This window comes from Cricetulus griseus, chromosome 2, assembly GCF_003668045.3.
Source record: "Cricetulus griseus strain 17A/GY chromosome 2, alternate assembly CriGri-PICRH-1.0, whole genome shotgun sequence".
NCBI classification, from domain to species: domain Eukaryota; kingdom Metazoa; phylum Chordata; class Mammalia; order Rodentia; family Cricetidae; genus Cricetulus; species Cricetulus griseus.
The window spans coordinates 52,970,978-52,992,424 of record NC_048595.1 but is presented as its reverse complement, the minus strand read 5'-3'; the positions used below and the strand labels follow the sequence as shown (position 1 = coordinate 52,992,424).

At 41.4% G+C, this 21,447-nt stretch overlaps 1 protein-coding gene across 8 annotated transcripts in view; it reads left to right on the top strand.

The window, feature by feature from the left end:
- Fggy (FGGY carbohydrate kinase domain containing) overlaps positions 1-20,587 on the top strand; it is a 388,993-nt gene extending 368,406 nt beyond the window's left edge. For 4 of the 8 annotated variants that reach the window (XM_027400435.1, XM_027400437.2, XM_027400440.2 and 1 more), the window contains 3 exons: positions 17,078-17,139; positions 19,281-19,360; positions 20,359-20,587. In XM_027400435.1, coding sequence (XP_027256236.1) covers positions 17,078-17,139; positions 19,281-19,360; positions 20,359-20,390 — 174 coding nt within the window. In that variant the 3' untranslated portion in view covers positions 20,391-20,587. Of the gene's footprint in view, positions 1-17,077; positions 17,140-19,280; positions 19,361-20,358 lie in introns of those variants that run through there. The other 4 variants (XM_035439798.1, XM_027400434.2, XR_004768192.1 and 1 more) reach the window with 3 other exon arrangements.
- The last annotated feature ends 860 nt before the right edge of the window (positions 20,588-21,447 follow it).

Here is a 21,447-nt window from a genome sequence, read left to right as displayed (position 1 = left end):
AAATACCATAAACCATACTGGGCAGTGATGGCACATGTCTTTAATCCCAGCACTTGGGAGGCAGAAGCAGGCAGATCTCTGTGAGTTTGAGACCAGCCTGTTCTACAAGAGCAAGTTCCAGGACAGCCTCCAAAGTCACAGAGAAACCCTGTCTCGGAAAAACCAAATAAATAAATAAATTGAAAGGACAGACAGTATTTTTATCTTTTACCTGGACATGCTGTCCTTTTCCATTCCCTCTCTCTGTCTGACCCTTGTTTTATCTCTCTCATACTAACTTCCCACTTTCCTTCATGTCTTTCTCTTCTATGGCCTTTCCAACCTCTGGGTTCACACTCAACTTCTTTGCTTATCTTCTTCTTCCTAAGTTTGGTTTGGAGTGAATTCAGGCTTATCCAGAGGAATTCTAAGGCTAGGCCATATGTTCAGGCTCCACTGCCAAAAATATGACTCTGGCTAAGAAGAGCTGGTGGTCCTAAAGCTAACAACTTTGTAGAGCATGGGAGGTAAATGAATGGTTAAAGGGTGTTGGAGATAACATGGTTGTCCATATATGTCAATATAGAGCCACAGACCTATGCAGCTCAGAAAGTACTCACTATGTTAGCATCATTGCATATTTTAATTTTTATTAATTTAATCCTTAACTATTTCATGCATGTATATAATACATAGTGATTCCTGTCACCCCCCCCCCACTCTTCCTTATCTCCTTCCCATCCTTAAGTAACATCTTTATCCCCTACAAACCTCTTTCTCACATTCCTGCTTCTGTCATTGTTGTTTTGTGAGCCACTGAATTTGAGCAGGGCTATATCTCTGTGACTATCGATGCAAAGCTGTCTATCCACTGGAGCACTAGGTACACAACTGAGGACAATGACTCTCACTCTTCTAGATTCTACTAATAGTAGGTAGTTTAGAAATATGGAGACGATCCCATGAGCCCTTCCCACATCCATGAATGATTGTTGACAATGGTCTTGTGCAGAACCAGTGTAGGTAGGTGCAGTTGCTATGAGTTCATGATTGCCATGGTTGTGTTATGCCTAAAGGATGACATGGTGTGACCCTTTCTCTCTGTCTTTCAGCTCTTACGTTATTCCTCACTGTTCATCTGAAATGTTCCCTGAACTTTAGAAAAGATAATATAGATGTCTTATTTAGGGCTGTGCCCTCAATTATCTCTAATTCCTAACATCTTGAACAGCCTCAGGTCTCCACATTGGCTGCTGCTCAGTGTAAAGAGAAGTATCTCTGATGAAGTATGACAGTTGTTTTGTCTGTGGGTATAAATATAGATGTTTAGAAGGCAGTTTGATCAATCTGGTTAAACAACAGTGGTAGGCCCCCTTGGGTCTGTGAATTCCTTAGGCATGCATTGTTGACTGGGCTTACAGTTTTAGACACAGATGCCCTCCTGTGGAGCAGGCCGCAAATCCAACCAGAGAAGAGCAAAACAATACAGGTTCTTGGCAGTCCCTTTTGTTGCCACCTGAGTTGGAGGATAAGGAGATAGCACATTTCTCAGTTGGCAGAAACAGAGAAAGCAAATTGGAACTGGCCTGGAAACTTTGTCCCCACTGGCTAACTTTCCAAAAGGTCCAATGCAGGCTGCCAGGAGAAAAGACATCAGTGGCATTACCCAGTTGTGAACCCTGTGAACTATAAAACCAAACTGCCATGCAAGATGAGTCTGCCTGTGCATTAGGGCTTTATATTCCAAATCTTTGTTGGTCACCATGGTTTTTTCTCTGATATCCCAGAAGTTTTTCTTAAGAGGTATTAACTGGAAAGCAGGCAGTGTAAGTTTTCCTGATAGCGTTCAAGATATTTTACTCTCCTATTGATCTGATCTAACCTAAACAAACTTGTATGAAGAAAGACATAAATAGAGCCTCTCCTGGGAAATAGTTCTACAAATTTTATCATTAAGAGAATGTTAATGGTGATTGTTGTTGGTCAATATGTTTGGCATGATATGGGCTGGCCTAATATGCATGACCATGTCATGGACTTGAACTCAGGAACTTGTGCATGCTCAGTGCTCTCCCACTGATCTGTATCACCAATCTGCAAATACATTTTGAATTTAAAAGGTCTATTCTAATTTGGAGGCATGTTTCTTCCTTTTAAATAGACATCCATTTATAGTGAAATGAATGAGAGAATTGTGGTGATATGTTATTTTTTATTTATTAAAGTTTGCCTGGAGATCAGAGAAGCAAAGCAGCCAAGCCAGTAGATCTTACCTCAACCCAGCTGAAATGGCAATCCAGTCTCCACAAATCCTCAGAGGCAAAAAGCTCTCAGATCCTGTCTCCTCTTGCCTTTATTCCTTTCTTTGCCCAGCCATATCACTCCTGTCTCCACCTCCCTAGTGATGGTATTAAAGGTGTGTGATCCCAAGTGCTGGGATCAAAGGTGTGAGCTCTGTTACTCTTCATTCTTGTGTAGGCCTTGAACTCAGAGATATCTATCTGCCTGTCTCCTGAGTCCTGGGATTAAAGGTGTGTGCCATCACTGCCTGATCTCCAGATCTTGTGGTTAGCTTTGCTTTCTGAATCCTCAGGCAAGCTTTAATAAATCATAAAAAATATCACCACAAGAATTGACATCCCAAATAAAAGGTAGAAAAATCCCTGACTGACTGGTTTCAGTGAAGAAAAAGCCATTCAACCAGAGGTGGTGGCCCATGCCTGAATTCCCAGAACTTGGGAGGTAGAGGCAGGAAGAGCAGGAGTTCAAAGCTGTCCTTGTCTGCCTACCAAGTTGAATGCCAGACCAGGTTACATGAGCTTCTTACCTTAACAAGAAGAGGTAGAAGACACAACTCAATGGTTAAGAGCCCTTGCTGCTTTTTAGGAGAACCACATTTTGGTTCCCAGCTCTCACATCAGAGGGCTTATAACTGCCTCTAACTCCAGGGGATCTGATTCCTTCTCTTGTCTTTGTGGGCATCTAAAGAAGACTATGAATTAAAAGAAAAGTAAGGATTTAAGATTCTAGAAATTTCCAAGGAATGAGGGGATAACATTCTATAGGAAAGATACTACAAATGAGAGAGCTGGACTGTTGGGCTATTGCCATGTATGGAGGTATAGTAGGCCTAATAGTTTCAGTGTTTAGCTCAGAGAGCTGGAGCTGCAAATCTTTCAAAACCATAAGCCTGTAGCTTCCTAGGGTCTTATATATAGACACTGCAGCATCCATGATGATGCATGGGAAGGGAATGGATCCGGAACCTGAGCTTCACTTGCTATAGAACTGTAAGAGAAAGGCTGGGGACAGTGGTGCAGTGCAGGGGAGGTGTATTGTTGTGTCTCTACCAGGTAAAATAAGCAAGCCTCAGATGCCAAAGATTTCTCACTACCCTGCAAATGATAAGGAACCATAGAATATTGACAACCAAACTCAGCTGACTGTAAACACAAAATTGATAATGCCAGCCTTTAAATAAACTTTATAGGAAAAAAAAGGTTAATTTCAGTTGATGAACAAATACTAGTATGACTGCCAGCAATACTTTCAGATATTTGGCCCATGAGATAGATTTTAAAATTTCTATTATTATTACTTAGCCTTTCCCATATTCCTCCTGTTCTAATTTCTCATGTATCCTTTTATAACATTATATTCTATTTCTCCTTTCGTAGAAGCTTCCCTTCCCCATCCCTTACCTAACATTAAAGGTTTCAGAAATCCATATAGAACCCTACACTGTACAAGATTCTCTCTCTCTTTCTGTCTCTGTCTCTGTCTCTGTCTCTGTCTCTCTCTGTCTCTGTCTCTCTCTCTCTCTCTCTCTCTCTCTCTCTCTCTCTCTCTCGGGGGTGTGTGTGTGTGTGTGTGTGTGTGTGTGTGTGTGTGTGTGTGTGTGTGTGTGTAAAAGGAATTTAATGGAGTTACTATATAATGGGGAAGTACAGTACCCCAACCAGACATCATATGCTACCAAATAAACTCCCAGTACTAGTCATGTGTTGCAACTTCTTGAGTCATTGGTCGAAGGAGTCCTATAGACAACTCCTCCCCCAGAAATACTGCAGGTGTTTACCAATGTTGTTGGTTATTCTTTACAACCTGATGGTAAGATTCTATTGCCAAACATTGAAGATAGAGAAATTAAGCTGGTGCTCAACTAGAAATTGAGGATTCACTAGCATTCATTGTAGGGGACAGTGTAAGCCATGCCTGCTAGAAGCTGGCTACAAATATGCTTGACCTCACCTTGACCACGCCTGCTAGATCATTTGTAGCCAGCTTCCAGTAGGGCATGGCTTACACTGTCCCCTACAATTCCCCTTTTAGTCTAAAAGAGGATTAAAGCTTAACAGTGTAAAGTATTCAAAATTAACAATCATAAATGTGAAATACAAGATCTTAATTATGTCTACATCTGCTAAACCCTAAGGTTATTTGAAAAGTGGTGTCCAATAGGTCATGGAGCCATGGAGTCAAGGCACATGGGAGCCCCTCCTCTCTGGCCTGCTTGCTTTGCGCCCCTGGCATGTTCTGGCTTGCATTTGGCTGGTGTTTTTCTAATAAAGGATATCTTTATCCCAAGCTCCTTTTATTTCTTAATAATTCATAGTTCTGGAAAGAGTTGTACATGCTACCAGAGAAGAAATTAACCATCAGTGTCACCAAGCTATGAACCCTGTGAGCTATAGTAGCAATGCTTGCCTAGCTATTTTCCTACTAGTACAATAGTGGCACAAATGTTATGGTAGTGACCAACCACTTTTATTGGATGTAAGGGCCACACCATGAGATACAATCCATATCTGACATAATGAGATAGTTCATAGGCCCTAGGGAGGAAACCTATGGTAAATGAACATAGCAATAAGATGACTGCTGATAGTATATTGCTATGCCTATAGCTCAGTGTATCACTTAACCCTCATCTGAGAAGCTTCTTACACTAGATGGTAATTAACCTAGAAACCCACAACTGGACAATGTACAGAGAATGAAAGACTTTGGGGCACTCAGACCTAACTAGAATGTTTAATCACACTCTCCACTCAAGACTAGGGGGATCTGTGAAGAAGCAGAGACAGAGGTAATGGATGACTTTAAGGAAACAGCATTTTGAAACATAACAGGGCTGGTGCGGTATGAACTCAGAGACTATGACAGCACACACAGGTCCTACAGACGCTTGAGCCAGAGAAAATCCCAGCATGGAAAAGGAGGACGTAGACACAAAGTTCTACTCCTGGCCAAGAATCTAAGAAGCTATTTGCAATTGATAGCTCCTGGGGGAGGGAAAATAAATTTTCTTCAGTCGAGTGATGCTGAGTATGTCAACCACTGTCAACCACACTCCAGGGCAGGCCTCTTACTAAGGAGTAGCCAACACAGAACAGACTCCATATGTTTTTGTGCTTTGTTTTGGTTTTAGCTTTAGGATTTATTTATTTTTACTTCATGTGCATGATAGTCTTGCATATATATGTGCCTGGTGTCAGAATAAGGCACTGAATCTATGGAATGGGAGTTATAGATGTTTGTGAGCTGCCATGTGGGTACTTGGAATTGAACCTGGGACCTCTGCCAAAGTAACCATTGCTCTTAAAAGCTGAGCCACCTCTCTAACTGCCTGTGTTTTGTTTGCTTCATTTTGTTTTATTTTAAGAGAGAAAAAGAACATAGAATTGATTGGTTATGGAAGTGGGAGAGAATCTGGGAGGCTTTGGAGAAGGGAAAAAACATCATCAAAATGAAATTCTCAAAAACTAAATATTTTTTAAAAAACTAAAAAAAAATTGATTATTAATAGGAAAGATTAAATGAGACTAAAAGTGGTCCGTAGTTTCAGAACTTCATCTTTCAACTGGAGAAATTAAATGAGTGGGTTTTTACTTAGCAACAGCTATATATAGTAAGTACTTACTAGAATACTAGCTGCCACCACTACTGCCATTGTTATTATTGACCTGACCATGGCTTCTGTCACAGCTCACTGAAATACTTTGTGCCTTCTCAGAAATGTCACCAAGATCATTTCAGTTCCAGTAAACAATAAGTGACTAATTGAGCTTCTATTTGCATTTTGAAAGTCAATGATCTTTCCTAAGATTTTAATAAGAAGCCTTAGAAATCACATAAGAAATGAGTCAAGTTCATAGAAATAGGATGGATACTTGCTCAATATTCATATTTAGACCCAGTCCTTTGCATTCAGACTATGTTTTACACCAAGTCTCTTAACAAGGATAGAGCTACTCCCCTGTGCCATGTTGGCCATGGTTAATCAAGATTTAAACTACATGTTGCCAAGAAGACCAGGATGTGTGCCCTGTTATAGTGGGACTAGGGAAGCCTCAGAAGTTGAACCTCTGGGAGTCAAGAGCAATTTGTTGACTGAGAGTTAAGACAACACACACACACACACACACACACACACACACACACACACACACACACACACACACACACTGATTGCAGAGCTAGCAAGATTTTAGAGATAATTTAAGCCAATTTACTCAATCTTCTGACAAGGTGAGGCTAAGGAAGGGAAAAGGTCTTGCTCAGAATCATACAGCTGATAGGGATTTTGTTTCAAAAAGTATGCAAGCAATCTCTCCATACATGGATGAACCTGCCTTCCTCTTTAAGTACAATGTAGTGATCATGGTTAAATGTGTCTTTGACAGGGGAAAGAAAGCTTTGAGAATTTTCCAGGGTCTCAAAACCATCACATAGAAGGTAACTATTATGGGCTCAGCCTGGACATTTGCCTGCTTCAAGTGAGCTCCTTAAGAAACAGGTTCAGTGTTAACTCAAGACTTGACGCAAACTTGTAATTGACTAGTTTAGGCAAATCATTTGACCTCTCTGAGCCTGTGCTTTCTTATTTACATTTAGATAAGATCCCCAAACCCACACAGAATTTGATGGTCAAATAAAGCAGAATATGAATATACAGTACCTTGCATTAAAAATGCATTTAATCAGGTTGTTCTCTCAGCTGACATTTAATGGACAGCTGAAAATCAGTGGTTCATCAATGAAGAAGACTACCAAGAGCTCCCTGCTTCTGGTTCTAGAAAGAATAGAAGTGTGGGCTTGAGGGAAGGAAGTAAACAATAAGTCAATAAAGTGAAAGTAAAATTTCAGATGATCCTGTGTACAGAGGTGGGTTGTGAGGATCAGAAAGTGTGATGGTATGGCCACTGATATCTACAAGTGGACTAATTTGCTAAGGGTGGCCAAAGGCAGTCTTGAAGAATGTATTTGAAGAAAGAGCCCGACAAAGATTCCTGGGAGAGGAACCAATTGTGAAGGAACAATTTTGGCATGATCAGCCTAAAAGCCAGTATTTCTAAAATGGCTCACTAGGAGGGTAAAGAGTGTTACAATGCTGGAAACAGATACAAGCTCCATCTTGAAGGTTTCAGACACAGAAACTTTTATGGAGTCTGAATTTCATCAGAAAGCTCTGGATGTTCATTACAGATTTTAAGAGGGGAAGAGATTGCGATGTATTAAATATGCTTATTGTCTTTGGTTCCTGATACATACCGAAAATACATACTTTCGGCATGATTAAAAGACTGGAACTTTCATCCTCTTCACTGATTTTCCAAGACGAAGAGCAATGCTCCCATCTAACAAGTTGCCAAATAATGGGATTCACGTAGGTCCTGGATTGATGACCACATGCAGGTCATGACTTGTGTCATGTCCAGAAAGAGCATGGATTACACCCCTGTCTTTCTGTATTTCCTTCTGCATAGGATTTGTGACCTTTATGTCAAATTATCAACAGTAAATAAACTTCCTGAGTTCTGTGGACCCATTCTAACAAGTTGGGGAGCTTCCAATTTATAGGTAATCGAAGTATAGAGAAACTTGGGGCTTACAACTAAAGTTGGGCTGCCTTGTGAGACTGAGCCTTTACAGTGTGAAGTATGACCCTGACTCTGGGCAGTTAGTGCCAGAATTTAATTGTATAACAGGCGCTAATGTCCACAGAATTAGGAAATTAATGAGTGTGAGGGCAGAGTGGATCTACACATTTAGTGTCAGCAGTGTCATGGGTAAAAACAGCCCAGAGACAAAATCTAATTTACCTCATCTCATCCAATCAGCACATGTTGATGGATTGCAGATTCCAGCCAAGTGCAGGTTTTAGTGCAGTAAATGAATCAAAGACCAGATCTGGACTGTGAATCATGCACACTGGCTGAATAACAAAACATGGAAGACTGTGATGTGCCCCAAATCACTCACACAACTGCCCCATCAATGCTATGAGAGGCGTGCTGTTAGCAACCTTTTCAAAAGAGAAAATACCATGAGAAAACATGGTGTTTCCCAATCACCATCACAGAGCAAGGCCACGGAAAAGTCTAATTGTAAACTCTGGGAGGTGGTTGCAGTGTTGTTTCAATCACTACAGTGAATTTTCATCTTTCTGACTGACCGTGACCACTGCACAAAGATGGAAGTGAAACCAAGAGACCAACTAAGAATGGTGGTCAGAGCTGGGTAGCAAATATTCAACAACCCTGTGAGTAGATTCCATTACATCCATTTTGTAGATGGGAAAACTGAGTTTTTGGGTTTGCATATCCAGTAAGCAGCAGAATCAGGATCCAACCTCAGACGGTTCATTCCTAATATGCAATATTTTTCTACTCACTTCTCTATTTCCTATAGAATTAGGTATGCCCCATGACTTCCCTCTTTTAGGGTCAAGAGAATAATGTGATAGAGGTATATTTTAGCTAGACTTGAAAAAGTTTTGTTTCAATTTAGGTGGCCTTTTAAAATTAAAAACTGAAATGTAAATGTGACATGTTTTATATACAGCACTTTTATTTCTACAGTTTGAAGATATAGTAGCCTCATGTTAAACATACATTTCGATTCGTTTTGAAAGATGTGACCCCTCGTGCAATTAAACAAACATAAATGTGTGTGACAGATGAGTGCTCATAATGGTGAATGGGATGTCAGTCTTCACATCACGGAGGAGGATGAAGACATTTCCCATTCTCTCATCTCTTCCTGCTTCTCAGCTGACATTGTTGTTTTCAGTGACTTGGGGTGAGAGAGCGTCAGCTGCAGGTCAAGGGATTACCATGCCAAAAGAAAAAAAAAAACAATAACATAAATAAAAGAACAATTATCCATTTCTTAATACTTGGTAGAGGAAAATCACATTGCTAAATTTTTCTGTTTTTCTATGGAGGGGTCATGTGCCCCAGCCCACACATTAGCACATGAGCCTGCTGTTCCAGTAACATGAGTCAGAGTTTCTTGAGAAGGCAAATTCATGTATTTCAGAAATAAGTGCCAGCATCTTTAGAGAAAGGTAAAGTTTCTCCCTCCCTCCCTCCCTCCCTGCCTCCCTCCCTCTCTCCCTCCCCCTCCCTCCCTCTCTCTCTCTCTCTCTCTCTCTCTCATACACACACACACACACACACACACACACACACACACACACACACACAACACATGCACATGCACATGCACACTCAAAGCGATCACACAGTTAATAAGTAGAAGTGGGATTTGAACTCAAAACTAGAGGACTCAACAGTCAGGTGTTGTTCTTTACAGGGAGCATGGTAACTCTGTGGGCAGAGTATGGAGGCCAGCAATGGCCTGGAATCAGAACTGAGCTTACATTCTGGGCTTCACTACAAACTGACTGCATGTCATTGTTTTTTTTTTTTAATTCATTTTCTTCCTCTCCCCCACACTCCATTCAGTCCTGCCATTCAAAAAATTGGGGGCAGGTGATAATACCTATATTAGAACATTTCCGAGAAATGTGTGTAAAGTGAGTGGCACGGTTGCCAACCCAGAGTAAGTAAACCAGGAATGGGTGGCTTGAAGTTGGCAGGTGAGATGGAGTACACCAGACTTTTGGGATCAATCATGAGAAGTTTGCACATGTATCTCAGCAGGTAAACATCTGTGTAAAAGCATAGTATATTGTGCTTATAGATTATTTTTGTAAAACAAAGTAGAGCTGAAACAGAAATATTTTTAAATACGTGGGCCTATGCAATGTCTAAAGGTCTTCTTTCTATGGCTGGTGTATTTTTATAATAATTTTTAAACATGTCTATGAATTCTTTGATTTTTGGAACCAAAGCCCCCTGTACAGCCTAGGCTGCACTTAACATCTTGATTCTCCTGCCTCTGCCTCCTGAGTGCTGGGATAACAAGCCTGCTCCACCACACACAGATAAAAAATTTTATGAATTTTTAAAATGTATGAATGTGTATTTCATGTGTATATATATGTTTTCATGCTGGAATTGCACATGTATATGCATGAATGTGTGTTGGGAAGCCTAAGGTTGACATCAGGAGTCTTCTTTGATCCCTCTTCATCATATTCATTGAGGCAGCGAACTTGCTCCAAGGATCCCCTATGACTGGCTCCCATGCACTGGTTTATACACTGTCTGCCACATTCAACCGACAGATGCATAGATGGTAGGAATCTGAACTCTGGTTCTCATGGTAGCATGGCAAGTACTGTGTTCACTGGGCCATCTCTCAGCCCCCTTATTTTTGAAGACTTCTAAAAGATTTTATATGTGTCAGTATACATATCTCAAACAATATTCTTGAAAACTTTGATTTTTTCCCAGGTCTTACCCTATCAGACTAGATGTTCATTATTTTTAACCTTATAATGTATAGCGATAATACTAAATATATCACCATTTTCCTTTTTGCTTGAATCTGAACCATTTGCTTGAATCGGAACCATTTCCTACTGACCATTGACTGCATCTTTTTCAGACACTTGCCCATTTTTTTGGAGGATTACTGTAAATCAAAATTAGGTCCTATCTGTAAAGCTAGCAACATGGGACATTTAAATGGCAGCATATAGCAAATTCTGAATGTAGTGGACATCCAGCAAGCACCACGCCACTATCTTGATGCTGGAGAGAACCTGCACGCAGCCTGTGTGACTCTTGGTCTGATCTGTTGCTGAGCTGTTGCAGCTAATACAGTCTGTGTCTTAAGTACAGGGAAACCTTATGCAGGTGGCACTTGCAGTATTTTCCTTCAGAATCCCACTGGGCCACCCAGTACTTGCTGAGTGTAGAGGTGTCTCTCAGCAAACACTGGCTTCGATGACCTTACAATGTCTGATGCAATAGGCATCAACTTTTCATTCATAGACATTTAACCAACCAGTGGTGGATTCTGGGATTGTGTTCAGTCTTAGCCCCAGTATCATACTTCCTGCCTGCTGGAGGCTAGTTCTCACAAACACCAGGCCTTGATTTATTCTCTGCTGTATAATGTAATTCTAGACTATTCTAGGCTTTGTCTGCTGTTCCATGCTGAGATCTAGACTACCTAGCATTCTTCCCCAAGTTGTAAGGCTGTGGCTTTCAAAAGTAGAGGAAGAAGAGCTCTCCTGATCCCCAGATTGCAAACATCAGTATATGCCACTCATGTGATGACTCTACTCCTTCCTGTGGCCTCACTTCTAGCAGCCCACCCAACAGGGTTCTACAGCTAGCTCAGAGCACATGACAACCAAGTGTTTCCCCTGCCCACCCGGAGGCCTGGCTGCTGCCAGTACTGCTGCCAGAGAAGCAGGAGCAGAGTGCTGACTGGTATCTCAGCCTTGACACACCAGGGAAGGGTCAAGTCCATGAATGAGGCCTTTCATGGCTGTCTACAGGGACCCCATTTTTTTCCTACAGAAGCCCTGCACTTGCTTTCAGAAGTGACAATCAAATGTGAACTTTCATGGTTTATTTATAGCTCTGTCTTAGAGAGATAGAGAAAAGAAGTGATTAAAATGCTATTTTATAAAATATTTTGTTTTTAAAAAGCGTTCATTGTGTGGGCAAAAAGGAAAAAGAAAAGCCACTCTATTCATTGTGCCGTCTAGACTCTCAAACAAAGGGGATAGCGTGCTGCAAATTGAGATTGTCCGGCCCCTACATGCTGACAGAAAGTATGAATTTAGAGCCCAACTTCAAATAAGTCCCTTTGAACAGAAATATATTGTGGGGTTGACTATATTTAGCATGTGTCAGCATTTCCATAATGAATTCATATTGTTGTACTGTAGTGATTCCCAGATTTACCACAGGCAGAAGATTCATGCGGTTTCACTTTTGTGGTAATTATCTGGAGAAATTGGGACTCTGAGCAGTGCTGTTTGTGATGACAGCACTGTTGCTCTGTGCATTCCCTGTACTGTGTCTGGTACCCATACTGCTACCAGCCATCTAGGAGATGAAGGTGAGCTTGAGCCATTCTGATTACCTGTGTGTGACCATAACTTAATGTAATGCAGAATATTATGATTTGACTACAACGGTAAAACGAATATAGGCCACTGTGGGAAAAAATGATTAGAGAAAAATAATGACCCATTCTCTTGAACTCATTAGTAATTTAATGTGTTTTCATCAGACCATTATTAGGTTTATAATTTGTATTTAACAAGTTATATGAAACAAAAACCTACAGAGAACACTTCACACTATTCATCTCCCTCCCTCTCTCCCTCCCTCCCTCCCTCCCGCCCTTCCTCCCAACCTCCCTCCCTCCCTCTCTCCCTCCCTTCCACCCTTCCATTTTTTTCTGAGACAGGTTCTCCCTATGTTGGGTTAGCCTCAAATTCCTGGGAATGAGCAATCTGCACTGCTTATCTCCCCACCCCAAGCAATGGGGACTACAGGTGCATTCCATGGCAGCCCTTCAGTTCACAAAATTCTTGAGACAGATGGAAAACCAGCTTTCGTTTTCACCCTCACTGCCCCTTATCATTGTGGAGGGGAGCTAATGTTCCTGGCCTGGTTATGAATTATGACAGTTACCTAAGCACACAGTGACAGGGTGATACAAGTTATATGAAACTTTAGGTTGGGGTACCCAGCCAAAATTCAGGAACTCGTATCAAGGAATATATAACAGTAAAAGTGAGCTATTTCCCACTTCTTGCAGCTGGGGTGTGCCATGCATAACAGGGTTCTTTATTCCTCCTCGATCATTTATTTTCCATCATTTCTCCTGTTCTTGTGAGGTGATTGGAGGGCACAGAGAGCACGGTCATGTGTAAGCATCATGCTCCTTAGGTGTGGGTGGCTAGTTCTTGATCTCACTAGACAATACTGTGGATGTTCCTGGAGACCCACAAGGCACTGCTACAGATGTCTCTGGAGACCCAAAAGGCACCACTGTAGATGTTTCTGAAGACCCACAAGGCACTGCTACAGATGTCTCCGGAGAACCATAAGGCACTGCTATAGATGTTTCTGGAGACCCATAAGATGTGTTGCAGATGTGTCTAGATATCCTCTGTCTCTGAACATTTCACCTACAGTAGGGGGTGCTCATGTCTGTGTCTTGGCAGTTCATTCCCGTGTCCTTAGCTGGCCACACTGGACAGGAACTAAACGAACCCATGGCAGCCTGTCATACCAGAGCCTCCTATAGTCTTTAAGAAACGAGCATGCCTTTGAGAGTCTGACGGCATGACCTCTCCTCCCTTCTCTACACAGAATCTGACACCAGTCTGCTTGTCGATTCCCAACACAAGTCACTCAAACTCCATTACATGCCTCAGTACCAGGCACCTAGTGAAGCCCTCTTGGCTTGACTTGTGAGGGGGAGGCCTCCCTCATAACTCACTGTGGAAGGATTCCTGATCACAGTAAACCTGCCTTCTCTGAGAGTTCCATCTCTGTTTAACCTTCCATGTGAGGGGAAAGCATAGAGACCCCCTTTGTACGCACTCTTCAAGGTGGGTTCTTTCTGGCTCACTCTGTATCATATGTCTGTCACCTTAGATCTTAGCAGAAAATTCTATTTTATCATTTTGTCCCACATATTTTCCTTTAGTTCACTCACTCTGCCGGCATTCCTGCATGCATGTGATATGCCAGATGCTGAGTTTGGCAATGAAAATAATTTTAACATTTTCTTCCTGAAGGAACTCACAGACTAGTTGGGAGACTGATATGCTAGCAAAAAAAAAAAAAAAAAAAAAAAGCATGGCACCATGTCCTAAATGCTGGATAGATGGAAGCATGAGATGCCATGTAGCAAATCACTCAGTCCAAGAGGCATGCAGGCAGCAGGGAGAAGTCAGCAAAATTCTCAGTAGACTGGGTACCTGCCCTAAGTTTTAAGGTTTAAGTCGGCCCTTTCTCAGAAACAAAATAACCCCCTTTTAAGTCCTTGAAATCTCCATTGTGAATACTTGTTTCTTAGGAACTTATTTTGAAAACAAGCAGAGGTAATGTGAAGAAGCAAACAGAGAATTCCCTGATGTCTGCCATTTGCTGCACATCTGTTACTGTGGGAAAGAAAAGAACATAAGTACCTTTGATAAGCTTCCTGGATCCCACCCATGAAGGCAACCCTGGAATGTTGTCTCAGGCCCCTGAAGAAGCACGGCCAACAAGACCAGGAGGGGCTTACTCTAGGAGCATTTCCCAGCTTGGGGGAGGTAACAGGGGCAGGGTCTTCTCAGGGGCACAGCGGATAGATAGAAAGGCAAAACAAAACCAGAATGAATAGCAAAGTGGATGATGGGATTGCTAAAAGCATCTCAGAAGTCAGAACTCAGACATAATCAAGCTCTTAAGACATCCCAGACCAGAGCAGCATATCAGGAAGCTGTGTTTGCTTGTGTGTCCTTCACAGAATGACTGCCCCTTGGGTTCTTTCTTCTCTCTAGCTTCCTGGTCAATAACTTTTCATCCATTTTAAGATCTTTGCTCTTGTTAATGCTGCCATTTCTTTCTGCCATCAGCGCACTTTAGTATAGCACATCTCATCTCACCAACATGCCTGCTCATCAAGGGCTAGAAGACCACAGTGCTAGTTCAGATCAGCCATGCTGTCCTTGAGGAAGAATCCTAAGAGCCACTTAGCTGGAGTGGAAGCCGTGAGTCAGCAAAAAGAGAAAGCTGTCTGGTTTCCTAACCTTTGATGGTCATTGAAATGAGCCTAGCAGAGCACTTACCCTACTGTCTTTTGATCCTAGCAAATGTCTTTTCTGCTCTGCAGCAAACTCCTTGAGCAAAGGTCCATATCATCTACTTCTCTGTTGCCCTCCTGTGTTGAGTGTTCTCCTTGGCATGTCAAAGTGGCTCCGTATGCTTTATGACTATTTTAGGTGCTAGGATTCAGCACGTTACAGGCAAAGCCCCTGATCTGGTATAGCCTCCCTTTTGGTTAGAGCATGCTGGAAAGGTAATTAACAGTATGCCACTGAATATGCCATTTAGTAAGTTGGCAAGATGGATGAGGGACACTTGGATAGGCACTAAAGATATGAAAAGGCTCTCCTACACTGTAAGGCAGGAAGACTTTGCATTCCACAACCCCTGTGGTTAGTATGAGTTTCATGGGGACAAATAGCATGTCTCGTATAACTTGTAATCCCTAGCAGTGTCTAATACACAGTGAGTAATTCATATATATGTAACATAAGAAGTTATGTCTGTAACTGCAGACTTAATAAGAGTTCAATAGCTGTTCTTAAAAGCAAAGCCTGTTCTGGAGAGCTTTTTCGTGCTGTTGGATATCAAGGCTAGCCTGGCTCTGTGTTCTCAGACATTACCTTGGATTACAAGCCTTGTAAAACTGCCCAAGGACCTGGCAGGGGTGGTGAATGCCTTTATTTCCAGCACTTGGAAGGAAGAGAGACCAGCCTGGTCTACAAGAGTGAGTTGCAGGACAGCCTCCAAAGCCACAGAGAAACCCTGTCTCAAAAAACAAAACAAAACAAAACAAAACAAAAAATTGCCCAAGGATATCTAGCCCTTTGTTTCTGTGCAGTCACAAAGGGCTTTGCCTTCTCTGTTGTATGCCCTAGAGACCTCAATGCATAGTCCTTTATTAAAGCCCAGGATGCATGGTACCAGATGTAGCCTTAACTGTTCATTGGTTTTTATTATTATTGTCAGAGAAAAACAAGTTGCTTCGAGAAAGCGTGGTTTAACTGACTACCTTAAGGGAAGTATATTCTAATTACAATATTCTTGCTTGTCACAAACCTGTCTTTGAGTTTGGGGGTTTGGTTTGGTTGTGGGTTTTTTTTTTTTTTTTTTGAGCATATAATAGAATTATAACATTTCTCCCTTTCCTTTCCTCCCTCTAAACCCTCACAACTACCCCTCCCCATTACCCTTAAAATTCACAGACACTTTTTTTATTAGTTGTTATTGCATGCATATATATATATATATATATATATATTATATATATATATATATATTCCTAAGTATAACCTGTTGAGTACATATAAGGTTACTTGTTTGTATGTTTCCAGAGATGACCTTATTCCTTTGAAGCTTGCCTAGTGCCTTCTGGTCCTTCTGGTCAATTCCAGCTCACAGTGTGTTCAGCAATAGGGACTTACCTTCCACCTCTGAATGGTAACCAAGGGTAACAACAAAAAGCTGCTTTGGGAGTTCCTTGGACAGACCTAACCAACAACTCAAATAAGGGCTTCTGTGTCTGGTATTGGGGTATTTTGTTATGTGGTCTTCGGCTCCTGGGGGGAACACCATCAATCCAGATGGCAAAAGTTCCTTAAAACTATATATGTATATTTATACACATACTATAGAGTTTATTTTTAGATAAATATTTAATGGTCTGATTCCTTGTGTGTTTTTTTTTTTCTTTCAGACACTTTTATTGTTATTTTACTCGTGTCTCTCTTCCTCTTGTATTTACCTCCCTTCCCCCAATAAGCACCTCCTCTTCCTGTTTCCTAATCAGATCACTTGTATTCTGCAATTCCCCTCTTCCCTTCTTCTGTATTTACCTCCTTCTCCCTCTCTACAGAACCCCCCCTTCGTGGGGGGGGGCGTTCCCATTTCTCTGATGCTCCCTAACTCCTGTATCCCGGCAACCCTGTTTCTGTTTTGCTTTCCTGATTTCTGTGGTTATTACAGACTGTGTACTCACAACTGGAGATTTGAAGCTAGGAGCCTCCAGCAATAGACAACATGGGACATTTGTCTGTTCCATCCAATGACCTGCAAAGTTCATGATTTCATTTATGTTTTTTTTTTATTCAACATTCTTTGTTGTTTCCATTTACCAGGAGGCAATGGCGAGAATGAGCAAAGTGGGGAAAGTTGTGTTCCCAAGACGTGAGGATAAAAAGTAAGTCTGCATTTCTGTGTAAAGCTGCTAGAGAAAGAGAGCATGAAAGGAGGAGCAAGAGTTGATCTGAGCTGGACCTTGGATCTGGGAGGGACCTGAGATCAACCCTTGCACTCTTTTCACTTAGAGGTAGAAAGATATTCCTCCCAAGGAGAGAACTCTGGTTTACCAAGATCCAGAGCTAGACTGGCCAGACATGCAAGCTTCTGAACTCTCACACCAATGTTTCCACCCTGAATCACAGGAAGAAATCTTTTTCTTTCTGTTCTAACATATGGGGATCTTTTATGTCCCATCAAAGGACCAGGTGGCATTCTTCTACCCTTTATATTACTTGGCATTAAAAGCTAGAAAATGTCCCACGTTTAAATACAAGTCAACAAAATGCTTATTTACTTATTTATTTATTTGTGTCCCTCTTATACTCAAAGCATATGCTAAGCTCTGATCAGGCTGCACAGAACAATGAGACACTACTCTATTTGTTCCCAAAGATGATTTCAAATCACATGAACAAATCCTTCCATAGAAAAACCAGCAGGTGACAATATAACCCAAAGAAGAAAGAACAGAGACCCTATAGGGACAAAGGAAAGCTATCGAGAGAAGACTGAGTTTCAAGTGAAATTCTTTAAATTTCCAGACAGGCCAAGGCAGAAAAGAACAATCTTGGTAGAGGAACTATCTTATGCAAAGGACCAGCTTTTTACAACTCATAATTCCAAAACACAAAGATGAGATGAGGAAGTGAGGCAGAGAGGCCATGTGCTGAAGACCTTCCTGGGATTAGGACAGTATTTTAAGCAGTGATGAGACCTACACAAGAGGAGATTGGAAAGTTTGCACATACAGGATCGGTTCTAGAGAACCAAGTCAGGAGGATACTTCTAAGGCTTTTGGAGCAGCCCACATTAGCAATCAGGATCACTAACAAGTCACTTGTAATGAGTCTGAAGATGAAGGGACAGGAAATGTAGGAAAGCTCTTGAGGTTAAGACCTAAAGGGAACCTTTACCATGTCATTGAACGGAAGAACAAAGATCCGTATTGGAGAGTTTAAAATGCCCACCCAAAAAGCAATCCAGGTTCATTTTCTTCTGTTTCCAAACAGAGTCAGGCTGCTAAAGCCCCTGCAAAGCCCTCTCTGACTGCCTAGCTCAAAGGAGCAGGCTTGATATGGGGCACTCAACCTTTGAACCTGGACACCCCTCCCAGTGACTGGGGAAGCTAGGGAGTGTCCGCCTGGGGGCGCCTCGAATAGGCCTTGTTTGTTTGTAATGGGAAACAGATTGTTCCTCTCCATCTCTTCCATGACTCTCTCAAGACTTTTCAGGGAAGTGTTTTTAAGTTCTTTCGGTAAAATCCATGTGTTTCAATTGAAAAGACTGGCGTGTTGATGGCAGCTGGCAGGCTTTCGATGAAGCGACCACACAGTACTCTACCGCCATCTGCAGGCAGCATAAAAGTTGCAACCAGAAAGCCGGAGCCCTTTTCTTCTTCTCTCTTGACTTCAAATCTCTTTAACTTTACGGGATGTTTTCTTGGTCCTGAGCCATACAAGAGCGATTTCTCGAAAGGAGGAGAATTTAGAAGATAACTCAACTGGAAGGCTGTATGTGAACTTAATGTCTAATTAAATAACCGTAGTTCGATAAGCAAATGTTTAGGATCACTCCAAATTATTCATCCTTAAAAGGATGAATCTTAGGGTATATGTTTAGGGATGAAGACAATTTCAAGAGGACAACTTGCAGAGAATAAATGAAGCCAGTGAAAGGAGTTTCAGTAAAGTTTGTTACCCTTAAAAGCCTTCAAGTTTGTGGGAATGGCGGCAGAGCAAAGCTCGCCTCTAAAAGTTTGGAGATTCCAAAGTTAGGAATATATCTCATCTCACAGAAGAGTGGCACAACCTTATTTGTCATAGAATACCATTAGAAGCAGAAAATTGTTTCTAAAATGCATTCTATAACTGACAGTTCAATGCTCTAGAGTGGTGTTTAACAGTATCTCACAATCCTAGATTGGGTAAAATATTAGAATATGAATTATTTCAAAGAATCAACTAGTACTTACATTATTTATTGTAAGACATTGTTCTTATGCTTTTCATATATTGCTCAATCCTCAAAATATTTCTGCAGAATATCCCGTAAATATCTCTACGTGAAGATGAGGAAGTTTCTGCACAAACGGGTTATGTATCATATCCAAGTTTACACAGGTGGGCATAGGCTGTGCTGGGATTCAAACCCTGGCCTCAAATCCCCTTCTTAGCTTTGGGTTTAGTGCTGCCTCAGCTTCTACATTACCAGAATGCTTAAAGTAGAAATGTCTAACAAGTACACATTTCTGTGTACACCCGAGGTTTCTCTTACAACCTCCCCAACTCAGTTTACAATGGTAAACATCCTGAAATGAAGTCTTTGTCAGAGCACCCCAGAGTCTACCAGATCATGTTGAAGTGGTTTCACCCACTGCATGTCAGCCCCCCTAACAAGGAGAGTAAGGACAGTGTTCTGAGACTTCAGGTATAGTGTGTCCATACTGTTGCTATCCTTTCAAGATGGAGATGGCTAAGCCGCTCAAGTCTGATTCATAGCCAACAGTAGTTCTAACAGGTCTCACCCGAAGAATCAAGTAGAGACAGCAGATTAGCAAGACCACTACCAGACACCTGAGGGTAGGGGTATTTACAGGAAGACATTGGTCACATTTCTAGGAGCTTTACTCCTGGATAAGGCTGTCTGCCAAAGACAGTGATATGTGGAAATTGCAAGAGGGATTAAAATGCCCAGTCTTGTATCTGGTCAGGCTGTGGTTTTCACCTGTGGCTACTCATACCAGATATATTAACTTAAGCTTGGGATCATGAGGAGTGTACTAAGCTTAAGCCTTTCAGTGTGTGCACTGGAGATTCATAAGTCAGTCCCTTCTATGTCTGTGTCCCTGCTCTGCTACTCTTTAAGCTACACCACTGTAGATATGCCTTGTCAATAAAGCGCCTACATCTCAAACATGCAGCCAGTGGAACTTTATGTCACTCACACCTATTAGATACGAGCATACTAACTGGCTGCTCAGGGTACTGTGCCCACTCAAAACTTGGGAGGTTTCAGCCTGACCATAACAGATACATTCCTGTCCTTCTAAATGAGAAGGGAAGCCATGTGATAGATTCATTTTGAGAATGTTTAATATGTGCCATTTTGTACCCCACAGATATTATGACAAGAAGTATCAAGTATTTCTGAAGATGGTGGAACACCAGAAGGAGTATTCGGCAATCATGAATGGAAACTGAACAGCGTTTGTGGGTGCCAATCCAGAAAGACTCTGTGCCATTTGTTAGGCGTCCCTGCATTTCCATCTTATATTCAATGCCCTTTAGGTATTATGTTGGCATACCTGTCTCATCTTCTAATAAAAATTTTGGCATGCACAAGCATAACTGGAGTTGCTCATGTCTGTGTCCCGATGCTGGAGTTGTTTACTTGGCAGTGTCTAAGGTGCTTCCCTGGTAGCAGAAGCTCTGTAAAGGATTATGGGATCCAAAACCAGACCTTGGACAATCATCCCTCCTGTGGAGTCTTGTTCATTCTTTCCATGTCAGCTATTAAACCAGATCTACACTGCCTTAAGTGGAATAACCTGAGGCTTATTTTGTGTACTATATTATGTTGGTTCCTTCTACACTTTAGAGTCAGATATCATATTTAACTGCAGGTCATTTTGCAGCCATCATATTAAAGATAGGGATAGACAGGGGTCATTTATAGAACCTGGAGGAAAATTTGATGAGTAACAGGATGTATAAATGTTCTTAGAAATGGTACTTCACAGAGGATTGTTTGCAAAAAGAAAAACAAAAGAATGCTAAGTATACAAAGAAACAGAGTACCACACATCATCTCTGCTGATTTCAAGCAGCCAAATGTGCACCATGTGATTCAGATTTGGTAGTCTGACAAAGGAACAACATCACTCTTGCTGGGAATGCATAGTCCAAATTTAATGGTTAGGAAATCCCAGATAAACCTCAAATGATGCACATTCCATTTCCAAGGGCTATATTATTTAAAACTGTCTATCATGAAGACAAAGACTAAGAAAATTTTCTACATTAAGGAAATTAAAGAGACATGGTAGTTAAGTAGCTTTTGAAGTAGATAGGTTTTTGAAAACTAGGTGTTTTGATACTATTGCAAACACATACAAAGAGACATGCACATGTGTGCATACACATACAGTCACTGTATTAGTTATTTTCCCATTATCATGCCAGATACTTGACAAGAAACAACATAAAAT